The sequence below is a fragment of the Dermochelys coriacea genome, chromosome 1, assembly GCF_009764565.3.
Source record: "Dermochelys coriacea isolate rDerCor1 chromosome 1, rDerCor1.pri.v4, whole genome shotgun sequence".
NCBI classification, from domain to species: Eukaryota; Metazoa; Chordata; order Testudines; family Dermochelyidae; genus Dermochelys; species Dermochelys coriacea.
This window is the reverse complement of record NC_050068.2, coordinates 292,161,529-292,184,521: the sequence shown is the minus strand read 5'-3', so window position 1 is coordinate 292,184,521 and position 22,993 is coordinate 292,161,529. Positions and strand designations below refer to the sequence as shown.

The 22,993-nt window shown below is 42.0% G+C and overlaps 1 protein-coding gene across 2 annotated transcripts in view; it reads right to left on the bottom strand.

The window, feature by feature from the left end:
* PPM1H (protein phosphatase, Mg2+/Mn2+ dependent 1H) overlaps nucleotides 1–22,993 on the bottom strand; it is a 225,245-nt gene that overhangs the window by 74,188 nt on the left and 128,064 nt on the right. For both annotated transcript variants that reach the window (XM_038396952.2, XM_043494125.1), the window contains exon 3: nucleotides 11,656–12,000. In XM_038396952.2, coding sequence (XP_038252880.1) covers nucleotides 11,656–12,000 — 345 coding nt within the window. The remainder of the gene's footprint in view (nucleotides 1–11,655; nucleotides 12,001–22,993) is intronic.

Here is a 22,993-nt window from a genome sequence, read left to right as displayed (position 1 = left end):
AAATAAGGCAGCCCTCCCCAGAAATCTTTGGCAGAGGATTACAGACTGCCTTCACAAAAGTTTCCTTGAGATCTCTATAAAGGATTCATGGGACATCCCAGTGCACACAAAAACTATTCTGCAGAACCCCCTCTGCCTAACTGTAGATGGGAAGTAGAGCTGCTATCTGCTTCTCACTCTACTGTTGATTTCACTATCTCTTCCAGCATCAGTTTAAAAAAAAAAAAAGTAAACGAATGGATGTGTCCCTGCAAATATCAAAGCAAATAGTATATTTACCAGAGGTTCCCTCCCTTGCATCAGACTCACCTGTGCTAGACTATAGGGACTATCCACGAGTCAAAAAGAAGGTCCTGGCTTGACGTGCCACTGGATCCCCTCTCCTCCATACTCCTCCTCACTGTTCACAGCTGGGGCCTGTGACTTGGGCTTCCTGAAGTATCCATGATGCTCTTGGGGGTGGTGGTGATGTCTCCACCAAGGATGGCCTGCAGATTTTTGTAGAAGTGGCAGGTCTGTGGCTCTGCACAGAATCCCTGTTAGCCTCCCTGGCTTTCTGGCACACCTGTCGCAGCTCCTTGGCTTTCACACGGCACTGCTGTGGGTCCCTCTTACAGCCCTTCTCCCCCATGCCCCGAGTCATCAGCTTGTAAATAATGATGTTTGCACAGCTGGATTAGAGCTGTGCCTGTATAGCCTCTTCTCCCCACAGATCCACCACCTCCTGTGTACTCCAGGCAGAAGCGCGTCTGCAGCATATAGCCAGCAAGGTCAGCTGGGCAGTTGCTAGGTGATCTCTCCATGCCGAACAACCAGGAAACGAAATTTCAAAAATTCACGGGAGTTTAAAGGGGAGGGAAGTGTACCTGGCCGCTGGGCAGCAGAGGTCAAAACAGTGACCAGAGTGGTCATGCTGAGGCATTGGAGGACACCTCCTGGAAGCCACTAAAGTCAACGTATGTAATACAATGTCTACACTGACACTGCATTGACCTAATTACACCAATTTAAGCACTACGCCTCTCACAGAGATGGAGTTTTTTAGTGGGCACAGTGTGCAAGTCACATCGGTGGGAGTGACATTTTAGTGTAGGCACTCAGAGTTAGGTCTATGTAAGCTGCCTTGCATTGACCAGGACTGAGACTCTGGCCCTTAATAGTTTAGGCTCCAAAACCAGAAGGGACCACTCTAGACTGACCTCCTGAATAACAGGCCATAGAACTTCCCTGAATTAATTCCTGTTTGAGAATCTCTTTCAGAAAAATATCCAGTGCCAGGGATGGAGAATCTACCACAACTGTTGGTAAATTGTTCCAAGAGTTTAATTATCCCCACTGTTAAAAAAATACACCTTATTTCCCATCTGAATTTGTTTTGCTTCCAGCCATTGGATTGTTATACCTTTCTCTGCTAGACTGAAGAGCCTGTTATTAAATATTTGTTCCCCTAGTAGATACTTATTGATGGTGATGAAGTAACCCCATAACCTTTTATTTGTTAAGCTAAATGGATTGAGCTCCTTGAGTCTATCACTGTAAGGCATGTTTTCTAATCCTCTTATCATTCTCGTGATTCTTCTCTGGACCTTCTCCAATTTATCATCAACATCCTTCCTGAATTGTGGGCACCAGAACTGGACACAGTATTCCAGCAATGGTTGCACCAGTGCCAAATATGGGAGTTTATGTATAAACAGGGGAGTATCAAGTAGGAATAAGTAGGGTAATATAAAGATTGCATTAGCCTTTTTAGCTACAGCATCACAAAGGGAGCTCATGTCAGCTGATTATCCACCATGACCCTCCAAATCTTTTTTTTGGAGTCATGACTTCCCAGGATAGAGTCCCCCAATGTGTAAGTCTGGCCTGCACTTTCATAACACCACTAATTCTGCAAACAGATGCATTGAAAAAATGACCATCTTTTTTCCTTCCAGTCTTGACAGTGACTCATGTAGCCATCTGAAGATGCCGGGACAACTTCTGTTGAGAGCTCAAAGTTTTACTACTGTGATGTGCCAAAGTCACCATGCTCTGTTACATGAAATGTGACCTCAAATTGTGCCCACATTGCTACATAAGGCATTTCTATGTTATGAAAAAAAAGGGCTTTCCTGCACTGCAACAATGTATGCAAGGAAAATTAAGGTTTCAGAGTAGCAGCCGTGTTAGTCTGTATCCACAAAAAGAAAAGGAGTACTTGTGGCACCTTAGAGACTAACAAATTTATTAGAGCATAAGCTTTCGTGAGATACAGCTCACTTCATCGGATGCATTCAATGGAAAATACAGTGGGGAGATTTATATACATAGAGAACATGAAACAATGGGTGTTACCATACACACTAACTAGAGTGATCAGGTAAGGCGAGCTATTACCAGCAGGAGAGCAAGGGGGAAAAGAGCCTTTTGCAGTGATAATCAAGGCGGGCCATTTTCAGCCGCTGACAAGAAAGTCTGAGGAACGGCGGTGGGGGGGGGGGGAATAAACATGGGAAAATAGTTTTACTTTGTATAATGATCCATCCACTCCCAGTCTTTATTCAAGCCTAAGTTAATTGTATCCAGTTTGCAAATTAATTCCAATTCAGCAGTCTCTCGTTGGAGTCTCTTTTTGAAGTTTTTTTTGTTGAAGAATTGCCGCTTTTAGGTCTGTAATCTAGTGACCAAAGAGACTGAAGTGTTCTCCGACTGGTTTTTGAATGTTATAATTCTTGACGTCTGATTTGTGTCCATTTATTCTTTTACATAGAGGCTGTCCAGTCTGGCCAATGTACATGGCAGAGGGGCATTGCTGGCATATATCACATTGGTAGATGCACAGGTGAACGAGCCTCTGATAATGTGTCTGATGTGATTAGGCCCTATCATGGTGTCCCCTGAATAGATATGTGGACAGAGTTGGCAACGGGCTTTGTTGCAAGGATAGGTTCCTGGGTTAGTGGTTCTGTTGTGTGGTGGGTGGTTGCTGGTGAGTATTTGCTTCAGGTTGGGAGGCTGTCTGTAAGCAAGGACTGGCCTGTCTCCCAAGATCTGTGAGAGTGATGGGTCGTCCTTCAGGATAGGTTGTTGATCCCTGATGATGCGTTGGAGAGATTTTAGTTGGGGGCTGAAGGTGATGGCTATTGGCGTTCTGTTATTTTCTTTGTTGGGCCTGTCCTGTAGTAGCTGACTTCTGGGTACTCTTCTGGCTCTATCAATCTGTTTCTTCACTTCCGCAGGTGGGTATTGTAGTTGTAAGAATGCCCGATAGAGATCTTGTAGGTGTGTGTCTCTGTCTGATGGATTGGAGCAAATGCGGTTGTATCCTAGAGCTTGGCTGTAGACAATGGATCGTGCGGTGTGATCTGGATGAAAGCTGGAGGCATGAAGATAGGCATAGCAGTCAGTAGGTTTCCAGTATAGGGTGGTGTTTATGTGACCATAGATTATTAGCACCGTAGTGTCCAGGAAGTGGATCTCTTCTGTGGACTGGTCTAGGCTGAGGTTGATGGTGGGATGGAAATTGTTGAAATCCTGGTGGAATTCCTCAAGAGCTTCTTTTCCATGGGTCCAGATGATGAAGATGTCATCAATGTAGCGCAAGTAGAGTAGGGGCATTAGGGGACGAGAGCTGGGGAAGCCTTGTTCTAAGTCAGCTATGTGGGGCCATGCGGGTACCCATGGTAGTGCCACTGATTTGAAGGTATACATTGTCCCCAAATGTGAAATAGCTGTGGGTAAGGACGAAGTCACAAAGTTCAGCCACCAGGTTTGACGTGACTTGATCGGGGATACTGCTCCTGACAGCTTGTAGTCCATCTTTGTGTGGAATGTTGGTGTAGAGGGCTTCTACATCCATAGTGGCTAGGATGGTGTTTTCAGGAAGATCACTGTTGGATTGTAGTTTCCTCAGGAAGTCAGTGGTGTCTTGAAGATAGCTGGGAGTACTGGTAGTGTATGGCCTGTGGAGAGAGTCCACATAGCCAGACAATCCTGGTGTCAGGGTGCCAATGCCTGAGATGATGGGGCGGCCAGGATTTCCAGGTTTATGGATCTTGGGTAGCAGATAGAATACCCGTGGTCAGGGTTCCAGGGGTGTGTCGTGCGGATTTGTTCTTGTGCTTTTTCAGGGAGTTTCTTGAGCAAATGCTGTAGTTTCTTTTGGTAACTCTCAGTGGAATCAGAGGGTAATGGCTTGTAGAAAGTGGTGTTGGAGAGCTGCCTAGTAGCCTCTTGTTCATATTCTGACCTATTCATGATAACAGCACCTCCTTTGTCAGCCTTTTTGATTATGATGTCAGAGTTGTTTCTGAGGCTGTGGATGGCATTGTGTTCTGCACCACTGAGGTTATGGGGAAAGTGATGCTGCTTTTCCACAATTTCAGCCCATGCATGTCGACAGAAGCACTCTATGTAGAAGTCCAGTCTGTTGTTTCGATCTTCAGGAGGAGTCCACCCAGAATCCTTTTTATAGTGTTGGTAGGAAGGTCTCTGTGGGTTAGTATGTTGTTCAGAAGTGTGTTGGAATATTCCTCGAGTTGGAGACATTGAAAATAGGATTCTAGGTCACCACAGAACTGTATCATGTTCATGGGCTGGAGGGGCAGAAGGAGAGGCCCTGAGATAGCCCAGAAGAAGAATCTGTCCTAAGAGTGTAGATGGATAGATTAACAATATTGCTGGGTGGGTTAAGGGAACCACTGTTGTGGTCCCTTCTGGCATGTAGTAGTTTAGTGTCCTTTTTCTTTTGTAGAGAAGCAAACTGTGTGTTGTAAATGGCTTGTCTAGTTTTTGTAAAGTCCAGCCACAAGGAAGTTTGTGTGGAAGGTTGGTTTTTTATGAGAGTATCCAGTTTTGAGAGCTCATTTTTAATCTGTTTGCTCTAGAGGAAGTTGATCAGGTGGTTCCACAGTTCACCTGCACATCTACCAATGTGATATATGCCATCATGTGCCAGCAATGCCCCTCTGCCATGTACATTGGTCAAACTGAACAGTCTCTACGTAAAAGAATAAATGGACATAAATCAGACATCAATAATTATAACATTCAAAAACCACTCGGAGAACACTTCAATCTCTTTGGTCACTCGATTACAGACCTAAAAGCGGCAATTCAACAAAAAAACTTCAAAAAGAGACTCCAACGAGAGACTGCTGAATTGGAATTAATTTGCAAACTGGATACAATTAACTTAGGCTTGAATAAAGACTGGGAGTGGATGGGTCATTACACAAAGTAAAACTATTTCCCCATGTTTATTCCCCCCGCCGCTGTTCCTCAGACGTTTTTGTCAGCTGCTGGAAATGGCCCACCTTGATTATCACTATAAAAGGCTTCCCCCCCCCGCTCTCCTGCTGTAACAGCTTATCTTAAGTCATCACTCTCGTTACATTGTGTATGGTAACACCCATTGTTTCATGTTCTCTGTGTATATAAATCTCCCCACTGTATTTTCCACTGAATGCATCCGATGAAGTGAGCTGTATCTCACGAAAGCTTATGCTCAAATAAATTTGTTAGTCTCTAAGGTGCCACAAGTACTCCTTTTCTTTTTAAGGAAAATTAAGCCACTGTTACCATTTTGATTTCCTCTCATAGTGGAAGTAAATTTTCCCTATGGTATCTGGAGATTTTGCTGTGTAGCTCCCATTAATTTGATGAACATGTCTGATAGCTAAGTCTCTGTATACTACTTGGAAAAATCTTTGTCTAGTACGTATGTTGCAATGACAGACAGGGTATAGAATTCTCAACTGGTCAGTGTCTCTGAAACACCATAGAGGGAATCATTTTGGGGAAAGCCCCTGGGGCATGAGACTTTCCAAATTTACAGTAACTGACTTCTGTGAAAACTTACACATCTCAATAACTCGTTCATTTCCAATGGTGACAAGGTGAATCTTTCAGTGAATTTTTGCAACCACCTCACAGTAAGCCAAGCAATATTATAGTGGGTAAATCTCAAGTCTTCTCTGCCTGAATTTCACCCAGTGCCACTTCCTGAGATGCTCAGGTGTTGGGAGAACTTTATGCTCCAGTCTAAGAATTGGATCTATGTTCTTCCTGGCTGGTGAGGGCCAGTGGGGAAATACCTGTGGTAAAAGATTGCCACCACTGCCCTTACAGAGAGCTGACAGCCAACTGCTCTTAAAGCATTCTGCAGCCTCTGATCAACCATCTGTCACTTGAGGTTGACAGCATAAGCTTTTCTGGCCACTGTTCCACCTTCCATTCTTCAGACAGATTGCTGAGAAGGTTCTGGTGAGACAATAGTCACAGCATCTCGGTTATCCGTGATCCTGGTCAAGCCAAATACAGACTGGGTTTGGCACACGCTGTGTTGGTTACACACTCTATGATCTCTTCCTGATAGTGGATGAAGATCAGGTATCGAAGCTCATATTATGCAGGGTTCAGTTTTTTCACCCCTCTTATTCAACATATCTATGATGCAGCATGTGTCGCAGTGCCTTCACTACACTTTTAACACTATACAAACCTGTCCCAGTTCCTGGCTGAAGTTGGAACACTGTAGGCAAGCTGGCTAAGGTTCAGTCAAGAGAATACGGAGGCGGTGGTAGATTAGGGAAAGCATCACCAGAACATGACAGAGACTGTAGTGGCATCTTTCAATGAGGTATCCATCTGCTATTTATTGCCTGACTTCACAACTTCCGCATGGGGTTAGATCACAGTTTGCTTTTAGAGGATTAAAATTACAGCACTCTGCAAGAAAGCTGTTTAATTCTACAAGGTTGTGACCTCGTCTCTTGGATATGGACCATTTTCCATGTTTTGCCACTTTAACATCTGCATGGTCCATGAGGCTGTACCTAAAATCCCTTTGGAAACTAACGTGGATGCAGTAAGCCACTGTCTACTTGTTAAGTGGAGTATTATTCTAGAAGCACACGCCATCAGTGCTTCATGAACTAGCCTGCCTGACTATTGGTTTCCAGCTGGAGTTTCATGTTGGTTTTAGTCATGATCAGAAATGGTTTAGGACTGCCTACATGAAAGACCGACTGCCTCTGTCCTCATGAGATAATGTTACTGTTGAAATTAGAATCTCAAGCTGAAGTTATCTCTGCTTAAAAAAGAGGGAGGGGGTCTTCTGGCAGAAACTTTCCATTAGGGCTCCTCAGCTCTGGATCTCATTGTCATTTTGCTCCAAAACAGTCCTGTTAATCTGTTAAACTCCAGGAAACACAGCAAAGCCCTTTTTTTTTTTTCAGGGTTTGTGGAGGGCTGCGGAGAGGGGTGGACAAGGATCTTTCTAGGGTAGGGTACACCTGCATTTTCACTTTGACATATTAGGTAGCTGATGCTTCTCTTGTGTGGGGGGTTTGCAATTTAAAGTGTTTAAACCTCCAGAGCCTGGGATAACCATCTATTTTTGTAATCAAAACTTAAAAATTTAAAAAATAAAAAAAATTAATTTTTTTTTTTAGTATAGATGGGACAAAAGTGTTTTAAGAATCATCATAGGGATGCTGTTTATAGTTTAGGTTGCAATGTCCTAACCACAGTGCTACAGGAAAAACTGTTAGAATACAGACTCACTTAGCCAAGCCAGACAACCATGAGCTAATACTGTCAGAGTTGTAGTGTAGATTGATCACAGTACAGAATCATAGAATATCAGGGTTGGAAGAGACCTAAGGAGGTCATCTAGTTCAACCCCCTGCTCAAAGCAGGACCAATCCCCAAATAACTATAAGATACAAGTATAAGACTGCTGAAAGTGTATTTGTTAATTCATTGCCATGGCCTACCCAATGTGCCTCACGTTCCAAAAAAGGGAAGGGCAAGCAATGCTAATCATGGCCTTCAAAAGAACAAGCAATCTTTCCTCTTTGTGCAACAACTCGGCCCTGAGTAGAAGTTTAAACAGAGTAGTGATACCTATTCTCCCCCACAACTTGAGATCCATTAGTAAGACTCAGAGAAGTAGGGCTTGTAAATAAGTTTGATATTGACCCAATTATACATGGTCGTAAACATCATATATGGATTAATTTGCTTTTTATGTTATCAAGCAGATGCAAGTCACTCTGTACAGACCGTCCAGAAAGTAATGTCCTGTTTCTATGCAGGTTCCAAGCTTCTCAGTCTGTTTACCTCAAAAGAAACACAGGAATTTATTTCATTTCATCTACATTAGAAGGATGAAGGGCTGAGGTAACACTCTTGGGATTTGAACTTGTGGCTCCAGGAGTGATGCTAAAAAAGCCCAATATTCTGAAATATAATGCTTACATCACCAAGTCAATCCTCTTCTTGTTTTGTCAGTTATTTAAACCAATGGATTCTTTCAAGTGTTTCCACCATTCAAAATGGCAGAAATATAAGGACATTCTCAAGATCTCCACCATTTTGATCTGAAAATTTTACAAGAACAGTTTACTTGATTTCATCTACACTGAATATACATCTTAGTCCTGATTTTGAATCTCAAGTTGAATCCAAACCTGGTTCTGGATTTGAACACCACCTCTTCAGCCCATCTGTTATTTTAGAAGTAAGCCAGCTTTGTATCACTTAATTGTATCACAAACTAAGTTTCACCCCAATACAACAAAAACAAAAAGATATAAACTAAGTCATGACTTGAGAACAGGATAACTGGGGGGGAGGATATACCTTTCAGATGGGAGTGTACTCTGTGTGGCACTTTTTCTACATAAGGCCGAGTGTGGAGTGGATGCTCTTTCTTTTAGTCTCTCTTCAAAACAAAAAAAGAAAGAAGAGGTGGATGGCTCACCTGTGATGCACAAAGCTATGCATACACACCCAACAGATGACATTCAGATAAGTCCCCCTTTTGTTCAGTTCAGCAAGCTGAGTTTGATGGAGTTGAGTGATGAAATTATCTGAGTAGCTTAATATAGAAGAACACTTGGAAATACCCTTCCAGCTCCCCAGGATGTGGCCTATAAACCTCTCAGGGTTTGTCCAGACTACTGCTTTGGGTTGTATTGTAACAGATTTTCCATTAACTCAAGTTAACAAATGTAATTGTAAATGCTAACAATGGACACTCAACTGAGTGTGGCCAGGAACAAACATTTGTGATCCCAGGTTACAACATGGAAATAAATTAACACAAGCTACAACACAACCAAACATTGTAGTCTAGAAAAAAAAACCAGACAGGAGAGGGGTTAGAAGTTTAAATATCTAAGGAGGGTAACAGCTTCCCATGGAAGATAAACAGAGCATCGTGTAGTTTACTGGGGGGGGGCGTATTAGAGTGAGCACTCTCCAGAAGAAATCATATTTGACAGACCCTGGAATTATTATTTGAGTTATGACTAAAAGGGAGTTACATTGAGTCTGACACTTCAGGCAAGAAAGGGAAAAACTAATTAGCGTTTAAAAGGAGGCTGGGCAGAAAGGCGTAACGGCACACAACAATCCAGGGGAAAAGAGGAGTTGAAGGCCTTCTGTTAGGCAGTACCTGAAGGAATGTGCAAAGGTGAATGTACCTACCCAACACTTTATCCAGGTTCAAAGGATTCCTGTGAAGTGCTGTGCGTTGCAGGAAAGAAAACCAAGAAGTGTGCCTGCCTACTTTAGGAATGCTGGTTTTTGTTAAACATTGGGTACAATGATACATTGTGCTAGTAAGGAACCCATGTAAATAAGCTAACTCAAAAGGGTTGCACTAGCATAAAAACAAAATATGGATGAGGTACTAATAAAGAATGACCACAGTGATATCAAGGAGGCTCACACCGTTATTTCAGAGAGCACCAGGTGTATAAAGAAGGACAGAGTTAGAGAGGTGGGAGGAGTGTGTCAGCCTTAGAAATGCTGATATTACATAAATCTCTCACTCACACACATGCACGTTATTCTTTTGCTTAAACCCATTATAAGCACAAGATGTTACCCAGACTTTAGACTGGATATATTGTATTTACTCCTATTTTTTCCCTAATAAAACTGCCTTTTTAAAATTAGGATTGTTATTGTACTGGGGTAACCACTGAGAGCCATTCCTGGAGACAACGATGGAGAAGCAGAAGTGGGAATAAAAGGTCCCCAGCCTGCAGTATTTGATCAAAGGCATGGGACAGGAGATGCTCATCTTGAATAAACCCTACCACGATGCCAGCTAGTGACACTGAGAAAGAAATTGCCATGATTTGTGTGCACGGTCCCTAGCACAATGGGGCCCAAATTTCAGGCAGGGCCCTCAGGGCTATACTAAGCCATGTGCATTTATTATGATGTTGTGGTGTCTACTTCATAATACTAATTTAAATATATTTGATTCTGTGCAACTTCTATCGTGTCACATAATAGTAAAAAAAGATTTGTAATAAAAATGTACAACATTTTACAGTGAATATTTCCAGTTGTACAGTAGTTTGCAAAGAGCTTTCTGATTCTTTGGGAAGAAAAGCCCTACACAAAGAACTAATCATTGTAATTATTTGAGTGCAGAAATGAAACAGTTCTTTTCTGAAATAACTGCTGCAGTCTGCTAATTAGACACATGTACTAATTCACATGTATGAGGAAAAATTATGATTGAGTCCTGCCTTTGTACTTCACCTTGAGAAGAAAATCTCTGGGAAATGCTTAGTTTAAACTTTTCTGCACAAAGAGGAAGCTTTTTTAAGACACAGAATAGTGTCATTTCCTAGGGCCTGATCCCACAAGCACTTATTATCAGGCATAGTCCTAACTACTAGGAGCAATCTCAGGCTAGCAAGCACTATGCACAGTGGCAAGAGTTTGCAGAATCAGGCTCCCGCACGGGATATCCACTTGAGGGTGAATCCCTAGCCACACTGAAATCAAATGGAAATTTTGCCACCGACTTCAGTGGAGCCAGAATTTCACCCCAAGTATCCATGTGAGTAAAGCACAAATGAGTGGAGGGGTGAGACCCACCCCCGAAACGATGGGCCAGGGTACAGAGCTACTGTGCAGTCCCTATTCTAGCCTATGAACTAGAACAAAAGCCACTGCTCTTCCAGATGGGTGGGTTCTGGGGCTCTTTCCCTGGTCCACCTGCAACCTGCCACAACATGGCCTCCTACATCAGCCCATGCAAGGCTGGTGCAGAAACCCTGCCTGTGGCATGAGGGGTATAGATGCATCCTCTTTGCAGCTCTTTCTTCCATATCTCCTATACAGGGCCAGAGGCCATCCCACTGCACCAGGATAAATTTCACCATTTTTTATTAGGAAATATACAGACTAGTGTAAATAATTTATCTCACCATTGAAAGCCGATATCTACTATTGTGGAGCAATGTAGCTTTCTACATAATACACTCCCTTTTTTAAAAACAGCTTCTAAAAGCCACGTCAGCAAGTAAGACAACAATGTGACCGGAAGAATGGTCCAGTGGTTAATGCAGCCACCTGGGACTTAGGAGACCTAAGTTCAATTATTTTTTCTTGTGTAACTTTGGTAGGAGCCTCTTTGTGCGACAGCTCCCCATCTATAAAGTGGGCATGATAGCACTGCTCATAGAGGCATGGCAAGAATAAGTACATGAAAATTCTGAGGTGCTCAGATACTACAGGACTGAGAGCCAGTAAATACACACCTAATTCTAGATCAAACAAGTGAAAAAAATTCGTCTCCCCCAATCACATTATTCATTAAACTGAGTAACAAAGTAATCAACAGCCCTGAAATACACCTACCATTTCCTTGAATGCACTTTCAATAGCCCCAGTAACAAGGCTCTCGTGTTGGATCTTCTTCTCTGTAAAGAAGCGTGTTGGAGGGGTGTTGGGTGAGCCCGGAGCCCCAACCCCGCCACGCAGGGAGGCTGCCCTGGTTAGAGTTCTGCTGTTAGCAACCATGCTTTCTGGCTCCTCTCCTAGGCAGGTTGGGGGAAGGACTGCAGAGTTCTTTAGGATCTCCACAATCTCCTGCAGCTGCTCCACAATATGGTGATGGAGCAGTTTGGATGCTACAACAGCTGCCCCAGATCCAGCATGTCCGTCAAACAGTGACCAGTAGTACAAGCTGATGCCATCATTTTCCTGTTGATGAAAAAAAGAAAAAGAAAATGAAAATCATCCTAGAACTACTGACAGGTCAGCTACAGTAGATAAGGTACAACTAACTGTCCCATGATACAAAGAGTAGGTTTCTTTCTGGAAAGGAGAATATATCATGTCACTTGGCTTCCCCCCTCCTCCAAAAGGCTCATAAATTTACAGTTTTCAGCATACTACACCAAACATGCCCAGAAGATACGACACGTCTGGGATAGGAGGCTAATTAAATATGCCTTCTATCTTTGCCCTCTCTCCCTTGTGGATGACAAATGGGCCACTTGCAGTGAGGCTAGATACTTTCGTGACATGGTCATTTATCCACTGTGAGGTTCCCAACAAGCTGTCTAATAATAATAACAACTAGAGTGGAGTGAATAACTGACTTTTTGGTTGGCTGGCAGTTCAGAAAAATAATTTTAAGAGTTCACTGTATATGGTGGTCTAACGGAAGGCAATATTTTTGGAATTTTTGGTAAATCGAAACATTGGAACAAAAATTGCTTTGGGTCAAACAAAATGTTTTATTTTTTTCATTTATGAGCATTTTAAACCACTTTTAAGAATTAAAAAGCAAAGGAAATGAAGGACTAGATTCATAAAACGAAGGATGCAGCGGCTGTGGAAGCGTTGCCCCCACCTTATGCCCAACAGCCCAGGAGTCAGGCTACTGACTAACATGTGGGAGACCCAGGTTCAATTCCCTGCCCAAGAGCAACTGCTAAGGAAGGGAAGGGGAAAGAGGAGGGATTCTTACCGGGGGGCGGGCTATCCTTGGGCCCTGCCAAGGGCTCCACCTTTCATATTGGCATCTGAAGAGTAGGTGCCTGATACATTTGAAGTCTTCATTGTCAACTAGCTATAGGGAAACTACATGTAGTCCACTTACAACTTCACTGTACGTGGGGATAACTACCTGTAATGGGACTGGGAAATAACTGTTTGCAGACTCAAGACGACAATACTGTGTCTAATCACATTTGTAAAGTTCTCAGTCATAAGGGCTAGAAACTTACAGCCTGATTCATTACAGTATTACTCCAGTTTTATGGTAGCGCAACCACACTAATATATTGCTGGATTCAGGGTCTTAATATTTTTTTGTTTTGTAAGTGAAGCTTGAAACGTGTAGAAATTAATGGGTTAGGCCCCCTCACTCTCCAGGGAAGTCTCCGCAGATAACACTGGCAAATAAATTTTTCAAGTCCTGCCATATTTCATGGTCAATCCTCTGAGCCACCCAATCCCCCATCACTGCCATTTTAAAATGGCAAAGAGAAACTTGCTATGCAAAGTGATCCAGTTAGTTTTAAACTAAAAGCCGGGTGAAAGGTCATTGAAATGACAATAAGGGAAACATATCCAGTGCTCTGCAAACATGTTACTGTTGCCTACATATTTGGCTTCATCTCTATCTACAGCAGGAAGACTTTAACTTCCCAGATATAGACTGGAGGACCAGTGCTAGTAATAATAATAGGGCTCAGATTTTCCTAGATGCGATAGCTGATGGATTCCTTCATCAAGTAGTTGCTGAACCGACTAGAGGGGATGCCATTTTAGATTTAATTTTGGTGAGTAGCGAGGACCTCATAGAAGAAATGGTTGTAGGGGACAATCTTGGCTCAAGTGATCATGAGCTAATTCAGTTCAAACTAAATGGAAGGATTAACAAAAATAAATCTGCAACTAGAGTTTTTGATTTCAAAAGGGCTGACTTTCAAAAATTAAGGAAATTAGTTAGGGAAATGGATTGGACTGAAGAATTTATGGATCTAAAGGTAGAGGAGGCCTGGGATTACTTTAAATCAAAACTGCAGAAGCTATCAGAAGCCTGTATCCCAAGAAAGGGGAAAAAATTCATAGGCAGGAGTTGTAGACCAAGCTGGATGAGCAAGCATCTTAGAGAGAGGTGATTAAGAAGAAGCAGAAAGCATACAGGAAGTGGAAGATGGGAGGGATCATCAAGGAAAGCTACCTAATTGAGGTCAGAACATGTAGGGATTAAGTGAGACAAGCTAAAAGTCGAGTAGAGTTGGACCTTGCAAAGGGAATTAAAACCAATAGTAAAAGGTTCTATAGCCATATAAATAAGAAGAAAACTAAGAAAGAAGAAGCGGGGCCGCTTAACACTGAGGATGGAGTGGAGGTTAAAGATAATCTAGGCATGGCCCAATATCTAAACAAATACTTTGCCTCAGTCTTTAATAAGGCTAAAGAGGATCTTGGGGATAATGGTAGCATGACAAATGGGAATGAGGATATAGAGGTAGATATTACCATATCTGAGGTAGAAGCGAAACTGAAACAGCTTAATGGGACTAAATCGGGGGGCACAGATAATCTTTGTCCAAGAATATTAAAGGAATTGGCACCTGAAATTGCAAGCCCATTAGCAAGAATTTTTAATGTATCTGTAAACTCAGGAGTAGTACCGAATGATTGGAGAATTGCTAATATAGTTCCTATTTTTAAGAAAGGAAAAAAAGTGATCTGGGTAACTACAGGCCAATTAGTTTGACATCTGTAGTATGCAAGGTCCTGGAAAAAATTTTGAAGGAGAAATTAGTTAAGGACATTGAAGTCAATGGTAAATGGGACAAAATACAACATGGTTTTACAGAAGGTAGATCGTGCCAAACCAACCTAATCTCCTTTTTTGAAAAGGTAACAGATTTTTTAGATAAAGGAAATGCAGTGGATCTAATTTACCTAGATTTCAGTAAGGCATTTGATACCGTGCCACATGGGGAATTATTAGTTAAATTGGAGAAGATGGGGATCAATATGATCATCAAAAGGTGGATAAGGAATTGGTTAAAGGGGAGACTGCAACGGGTCCTACTGAAAGGCGAACTGTCAGGTTGGAGGGAGGTCACCAGTGGAGTTCCTCAGGGATCGGTTTTGGGACCAATCTTTTTATTACTGACCTTGGCACAAAAAGTGGGAGTGTGTTAATAAAGTTTGCAGATGATACAAAGCTGGGAGGTATTGCCAATTCAGAGAAGGGTCGGGATATTATACAGGAGGATCTGGATTACCTTGTAAACTGGAGTAATAGTAATAGGATGAAATTTAATAGTGAGAAGTGTAAGGTTATGCATTTAGGGATTAAATAAGAATTTTAGTTATAAACTGGGGACGCATCAATTAGAAGTAACAGAAGAGGAGAAGGACCTTGGAGTATTGATTGATCATAGGATGATTATGAGCTGCCAATGTGATATGGCTGTGAAAAAAGCTAATGCGGTTTTGGGATGCATCAGGAGAGGCATTTCCAGTAGGGATAAGGAGGTTTTAGTACCGTTATACAAGGCACTGGTGAGACCTCACCTAGAATACTGTGTGCAGTTCTGGTCTCCCATGTTTAAAAAGGATGAATTCAAACTGGAGCAGGTACAGAGAAGGGCTACTAGGATGATCCGAGGAATGGAAACTTGTCTTATGAAAGGAGACTTAAGGAGCTTGGCTTGTTTAGCCTAACTAAAAGAAGGTTGAGGGGAGATATGATTGCTCTCTATAAATATATCAGAGGGATAAATACAGGAGAGGGAGAGGAATTATTTCAGCTCAGCACCAATGTGGACACAAGAACAAATGGGTATAAACTGGCCACCAGGAAGTTTAGACTTGAAATCAGACGAAGGTTTTTAACCATCAGAGGAGTGAAGTTTTGGAATAGCCTTCCAAGGGAAGCAGTGGGGGCAAAAGATCTATCTGGTTTTAAGATTCTACTTGATAAGTTTATGGAGGAGATGGTATGATGGGATAATGGGATTTTGGTAAGTAATTGATCTTTAAATATTCAGGGTAAATAGGCCAAATCCCCTGAGATGGGATATTAGATGGATGGGATCTCAGTTACCCAGGAAAGAATTTTCTGTAGTATCTGGCTGGTGAATCTTATATGCAGGGTTTAGCTGATTGCCATATTTGGGGTCAGGAAGGAATTTTCCTCCAGGGCAGACTGTAGAGGCCCTGGAGGTTTTTCGCCTTCCTCTGTAGCATGGGGCATGGTTGACTTGAGGGAGGCTTCTCTGTTCCTTGAAGTTTTGAACCATGATTTGAGGACTTCAATAGCTCAGACATGGGTGAGGTTTTCATAGGAGTGGGTGGGTGAGATTCTGTGGCCTGCGCTGTGCAGGAGGTCGGACTAGATGATCAGAATGGTCCCTTCTGACCTTAGTATCTATGAATCTATGAAACTCATGAGGTTTTTAAGTGCGTTTTTTCTGAAATCTCTTTTCCTTGTGTAAAAGTATGTTCTTCTCCTGCTCCTGCCGGCTTTCCCAAATTATCTTGCTGAATAGCTGTACTCATGTGGTCTCCACTTCCCAGAAACACTTGAGTGTGTAACTCACTGATCAGTGGGTGTTCAGTGTCCTCTTCCGAGTCTGTATCCATACAGGATATGGGTTTGTTACAGCTTTCTGTTTTGAAAGCCTGCCTCTTTAGCTTGAGACTTAGAGAATCTAGCTCCTAGATTTGGAAGTCCCTGGTTCAATCCCTAGCACTGGACAAGATGATAACTACCACATAAGGGGGACTCATGCAGGATTTGTACTGCAGTGGGCCTCACATGCTTGGGATGAGCTTCCTCCAATCAGAAGACGTACGTAACCCACAGGTCTGTGTCTGTTAAGCGTGCCCTTCTGTGCTAATCCACAGAGAATACAGGTTTCAGAGTAGCAGCCGTGTTAGTCTGTATTCGCAAAAAAGAAAAGGAGTACTTGTGGCACCTTAGCTCAAATAAATTTGTTAGTCTCTAAGGTGCCACAAGTACTTCTTTTCTTTTTAGAGAATATAGGTGTTTTATAGCTCTCAGTTTAAGATCACACTTTCAGGTCTAAAGGTCCCTGGTGCATCAGTCAGCATGGTGGCTGTCAAAGGTATCTGGAAACAGTGAAAGATTTTTTTTAAATTGAAGTCAGAATGGAAGATCATTGCAGTAATGAGAACATCCTTGAGTTTCATCACTCAAGTGTGTCACACTGTCCCATTGCATCGTTTCATTCAAACGTAACTTTTCAGCTCTCATTGTGGAGATAACTGTATCAAATCTCACTTCTTTGCTGCTTCCATCAGTTTGCTGGTTTATAAGTTTACAATCTTTTTCTCTTTCGGTAAGGTAGCGACGTTGCTGAGCATGATCTGGCACATACCTTCGTATCGCCACATCCCGCATGTTCTCTGCAAGTCACAGGGCAGTAATATACATCACCGGATCTTTCTCTTTTTAAAAATGAATATGATAGAAAAATACAGCAATGAGAAATTTGTGCTCCTAAGTCATTTTGGCAATTCTGAAAAATCCCACCCTAAAATCACCACTCAGCACAAGCTTAATATTAAGTCTCATTGAAGTCAACAGGACCTAAGCACCTGTGTATGTGTTTTGCTGACTCAGGGCTTAATTTAAATGGACAGACACCCACAGGCAAGGTGATTATAGCAACAGACACTGTTGGGATAGAGATGTACTTCATTCTGTCACATAGGACAAAAAATCCACCTCCACAACAAGCTAGCACGAGGTCTACACACAACTTAAGTCCCATAGGATTTGTGTTAGTTTGCTACACCAGGACGAATTTTTACCCAAAATGAGCAATGAGTCAAGGAGCACCAAGATGCAAAGAAGGCCATAAGAAAAACAAAACTTAGATACCATATATACTCGTTCATAAGCCGAATATTTTTGGTAAAAAAGTGACGCATCAAAGAGTGGGGGTCGGCTTATAAATGGGTATACACCAAAATTTGATGATTTTAAAAACCTCTATGAAATCATTTAATTGACCATCTAATACATTGTCATTTTGTTTACAAAATGAGGGGCTCCATGCCTGCAGACGCTCCAGGTAAACAAAATGTCCCAACCCACCAGCGGCTTATCCTGACAGGCCAGGACCCAAAGTTTGCCGACCCATTTATTGATGTCAATACTGTAGCCTTTTAAAGTTGCAAAGGCTTTGTTTAGTGGACTAGATTGGCTTGAAAGGAATACTAAAAGAGCAGTAAGTTGATCTCTTCATGCATTTCTACCAATGGACCTCATAAGTCTCGAGCCAATATAAAAATATAATGTGCAGAATTGATGGAATCTCTAATAAAATTGAAATAGCCTGTTATCCTCACAGACATGCCAATCTACAGGGCTGCTTTGAAATAAACAAAGAACAATAATAATTTGACAGTGATAAAGCAGGTGACATTCCTGTATAAAATCCAACAAATCTATAACAATAACAATAACAATAATAATAATAATCTATTTTCATACTAGTATGTAAAATGAATGGTGAAATCAAAAGAAAAAGGTCTGCTTATCACGCAGGGTTCAAACTTAAAGTTGAATATGCAGAAGCAAACAATAATTGCACCGCTGCTCGTGAATTCTGTATCGATGAGAAGCAACTAAGAAAATGGCAAAAAAATAAAACACTAAAAGACATGCCAAGAAGCAAGAAAAAATGTCCAACGAGGTGCACTTCATTTCCCAAGCTGGAGAAAGATCTCAATAATTGGGTTGTTGAATGTCGACAAAATGGGCACATTGTCACTAGAACTGGAATGTGTCTGCGTGCTGTGCAAATGTCGAAAGATGACAAATACAAGTCAGTAAAGCCATCATGTTTGTCGCATCAGCGGGTTGGTGTACTTGCTTCATGAACAGTCATGGTCTCTGTCTTCATCAGAGAACAAAGATAGCGCAAAAGCTGCCGAGAGAACTGGAAGAAAAAAAATTGAATTTTTCCAAAGGTTTATTACAGGGGTAAGCAACCTATGGCATGGGTGCTGAAGGCAGCATGTGAACTGATTTTCAGTGGAACTCACACTGCCTGGGTCCTGGCCACCGGTCCGGGGGCCTCTGCATTTTAATTTAATTTTAAATGAAGTTTCTTAAAACATTTTAAAAACCTTATTTACTTTACATACAAAAATAGTTTAGTTCTATATTATAGACTTATAGAAAGAGCCCTTCTAAAAATGTTAAAATGTATTACTGGCACGCTAAACCTTAAATTAGAGTGAATAAATGAAGACTCGGCACACCACTTCTGAAAGGTTGCCGACCCTTGGTTTATTATAAACTATCAAAAGGAATATGCATTTGAACGATCACAAATAGGAAATATGGACGAAACACCGATGACATTCAATCTCCTGAGCAATAGAACGGTAACCGGTGTTAGTGAAAAAACAGTTTTAATTAAAACCACTGGCCACGAAAAAAATCCATTTTACGGTGGTTTTATGGTGTTTAGCAAATGGATCAAAGCTCCCTCCTGTTATTTTTAAAAGAAAAACCTTGCCTAAAAACATGAAATTTTCTGATGGTGTCATTGTATATGCACACGAAAAGGGATGGATGGATGAAAGTGGGACTATTGAATGGTTGGGAAAAGTGTGTAATAAGAAACTAGGAGCACTTTTCAAGAAACCTGCTATGCTCGTTTGGGACACGTTCAGGGCACACAAGACGGACGAGGTGAAAAATGTGGCCAAAAATATGAAAACTATTTTGGCTGTAATACCTGGAGGCTTAACTTCAGTTCTATAACCACTTGATGTCTGCCTGAACAAACCCTTTAAAAGACAGGCTATGCAAAACATGGTCTGAATGGATGTGCTCAGGCATGGTGAAGTTGACAAAAGGCGGGAATCTTATGAAGCCTGAAATCAATCTGGTCGCCCAATGGATCAAGGACGTGTGGGTGTCCATTCCCTCGGAAACGATAGAAAAATCATTTAGGAAATGCTGTATCAGAAATGCACTCGATGGGTCAGAAGATGATGCCATATTTGATGATGACACAACAGAGGCTGATGATAAGAAGGAATCCGAGTCTGAAGACGACACTGCTGATATCTACAATGACAATGCAGGTGCACCTGTGACTGAAGCCGAGTTTAATGAACTGTTTGGTGAATCAGAGACTGATTCAGACTCTGAAGGATTCTAAGACTTTTTAAAGTCTCATATTGTTCTAAGTTACTTGTTACATATTTGTTCAGTTATTACATATTGTTACATATTTGTTCAGTTATTATAAAAAACAGGGTTTTTTTGGTTAGATTACATTTAAATAATTCTAGCAAAACTTGAGTTTCTTGTGACGCCAGCTTTTAAAATGTAGCAGAGGTTGGCAAACTTTGGCTCCCGGCCCACCAGTAAGCTGCTGGAGGGTCGGAACATTTTGTTTACCTGGAGTGTTCACAGGCACGAAGCCCCTCAACTCCCAATGGCTGCGGTTTGCTGTTCCCAGACAACGGGAGCTTCAGGAAGTGGCGCCACTGGGAGCTGAGGGACTCCGTGCCCGTGAACGCTCCAGGTAAACAAAACGTCCCGCTCCGCCAGCGGCTTACCCTGATGGGCCGGGAGCCAAAGTTTGCCAACCCCTGAAATATAGGGTCAGCTTATGAAAGTATCACACAGTTTTTACCATTTTTACTTATCTATCTTGGGGGGTCAGCTTATAAACAAATGGGCTAATGAACAAGTATATACGGGTAATTTCTCAGAGGTATGTCACAAATCAGAATGTCAAGAAAGGGCAGTCAATCTGAGCTACTATATCCTAATCCTAGCACAAAATCCCCTTTGCAATATCACGTTTACCCCATCACTGAAAATTTTTGCAATTCAAAATGCTAATGAGCTCTATTGCTGAAATTAACATTTCATTATTAACCTAATGTTGCTCTAATGACATGCATCTTTCAAGACATGAATTATAAATGATTAAGTAAACCTCTCTGATTACCTTCCCCAGACCTGAAGAAGTTGGTCCAATAAAAGATATTACCTCATCTACCTTGTCTTTTTCTAATTATGACTTAACAAAACATGATGGAGAGCCATACTTACAGAATGGGGGACTGCCTCCTGTAAAACAGTGACTGAAAAGGACTTAGTGGTTAATAGTGGACACGTAACCCAACATAAGCGCCTAGTGCAATGTTGTCACAAAAAGGATTAATGCAACCCTTTATGTATAAAGAGGGGAGAAGTGAGTAGGAGTAGAGAAGTGATATTACCTCTGTGTACAGCACTGATAAAACCCATACTGGAATACTGAATCCAGTTCCGGTGTCCACATTTTAAAAAGGGATTTTTTGAAAAACTGGAGAAGGTGCCAAAAGAGCCACAAAAACAATTATAGGGCTAGAGAAAATGCTATATAGTGAGACATCTGAAGAGCGCATTCTGTTTAGCTTATCCAAAAGAAGATAGAGAGGTGATTTGATTACAGTGTATAAGTATGTTCAAGGGGAGGGTGGGAAAAGATATACTAAAGGGTTCTTCAATCTAGAGGAGAAAGGCATAACAAGAACACAAGGGTGGAAGATGAAGCCATACAAATTAGAAATAAAAGGCATGCATTTTTATCATTCAGGGTGATTGACCACGGAAACTATCAAGGGAGGTGATAGATTATCCCATCTCTTGATATCTTCAAATCAAGACTGGCTCCCTTTCTGAAAGATACTTTTGCCAAATGCTACCTAGGCTTTAATTAAACCAAAGTTATGGGGTTCAGTACAGGGGAAACTGGGCAACATTTAATGGTGTGTGATATATAGGTGGTCAGATTAGATGAGCTAATGGTCCCTTCTGGTCTTAAATTTAGATATCTGTGAAAGCAGCATCCTATCCAATCTCATTAACTTGAAACATGGGGTGAAATTCAGGCATCTTTGGCTTCAGTGGGACCAAAATTTCACCCATGGCTTAGAATCACTCAAAGTTTACACTAGTGATGGTTGAAACAGTTCTTTCGAAGCTGTTTTTCCATAGGACTACAATTTCCCATGAAGTACCATGGCCAGTGACCCCTAGCACAGATGCCCTTCCCTCACAAAGAGAGGAGAAAGTGGTGCATCTTGGAAGATGCAGTCTGGCTAAAGAGCATACAGCAGCCCATAGAGGAGAGCATAAGGCACCTGAACTACAACTCAAATGAGACTAAGTGGCACCATTTTTTAATACAAACACTTAGTTTTTCAGCTGAAAAATTTTTGTTTTTGATATTCCAAAAAGTTTAGCGGGTTTTGTCAAACTTTTCAGCAGAAGGGCTTCCCCCTCACATATTCTGACTAGCTCTAATTCACTCTTTAAGGAGAACAAGTATTAACACCTATGAGCAGGATACTAAGTCATTAAGACCTGCACAGAGATGTCCACAGCAGACAGGCATTTTGCCTCTCCCTGTTTGGCTGTTTCTGCTTACTGTAGTTCTCTCACTTTTTTTTTTGGCGCCATTTACTGGTGTGGTAACTCTTCGTCTTCAGTTACTGTAGGAAGGCTCTGGCAGCTCTCCTCCTCTGTCTGTTATAGTGGGAAGGTGCCAGGATGGGGCAGAGAAGAGAAGAGCTGCTGCCTCAGGTGATTTAAGAGCAGTGCTAGAAGTTCTGCTCCTGAGTCAGTTTCTCCATTTAAGGAAGACCCTTGCTGGTCAGAGGGGATGCTATGCCAGCATGGCTCTCTGGTTCTGTCAGCAGTGCTTCTTCTGTAGAAGAAGTAGTATTCTCTGGACAAGTGGCCCTCCCTGGATTAGGAAGGAAGCCTGAGTGAGTCAGTGTACACACAAAAACTTCCTCGGCCTCCCACTTGCTCACTTATGCCCCTAATTCCTGACTTTACTACTCATTCCCTATGCCCCAGTTGGGTGCATATTCACCGGGCTCTACTTCAGGACCAGAGAGAGCAGGCCGCACTCCTGACACAGCTACGGCTCACACTCCCCCTCTCCTCCCTGTCACCCATAACTACGGGAAGAGGAAGGAATAGTGTCATCCACAGACATGCCATCAGCAGGGCTACAAAACACAGAATTAGCTCAGTTTTTTTTTTTTTTTTTTTTAAAAAGATCCTACTCTTGGGGGCTGCTCCAGCCAAGAGCCTCAACTTCACCAGAGCAAGGAAAAGAAACAACTTCCTCTTAACCAGGAGGGCATGGATGGGGGCAGACAT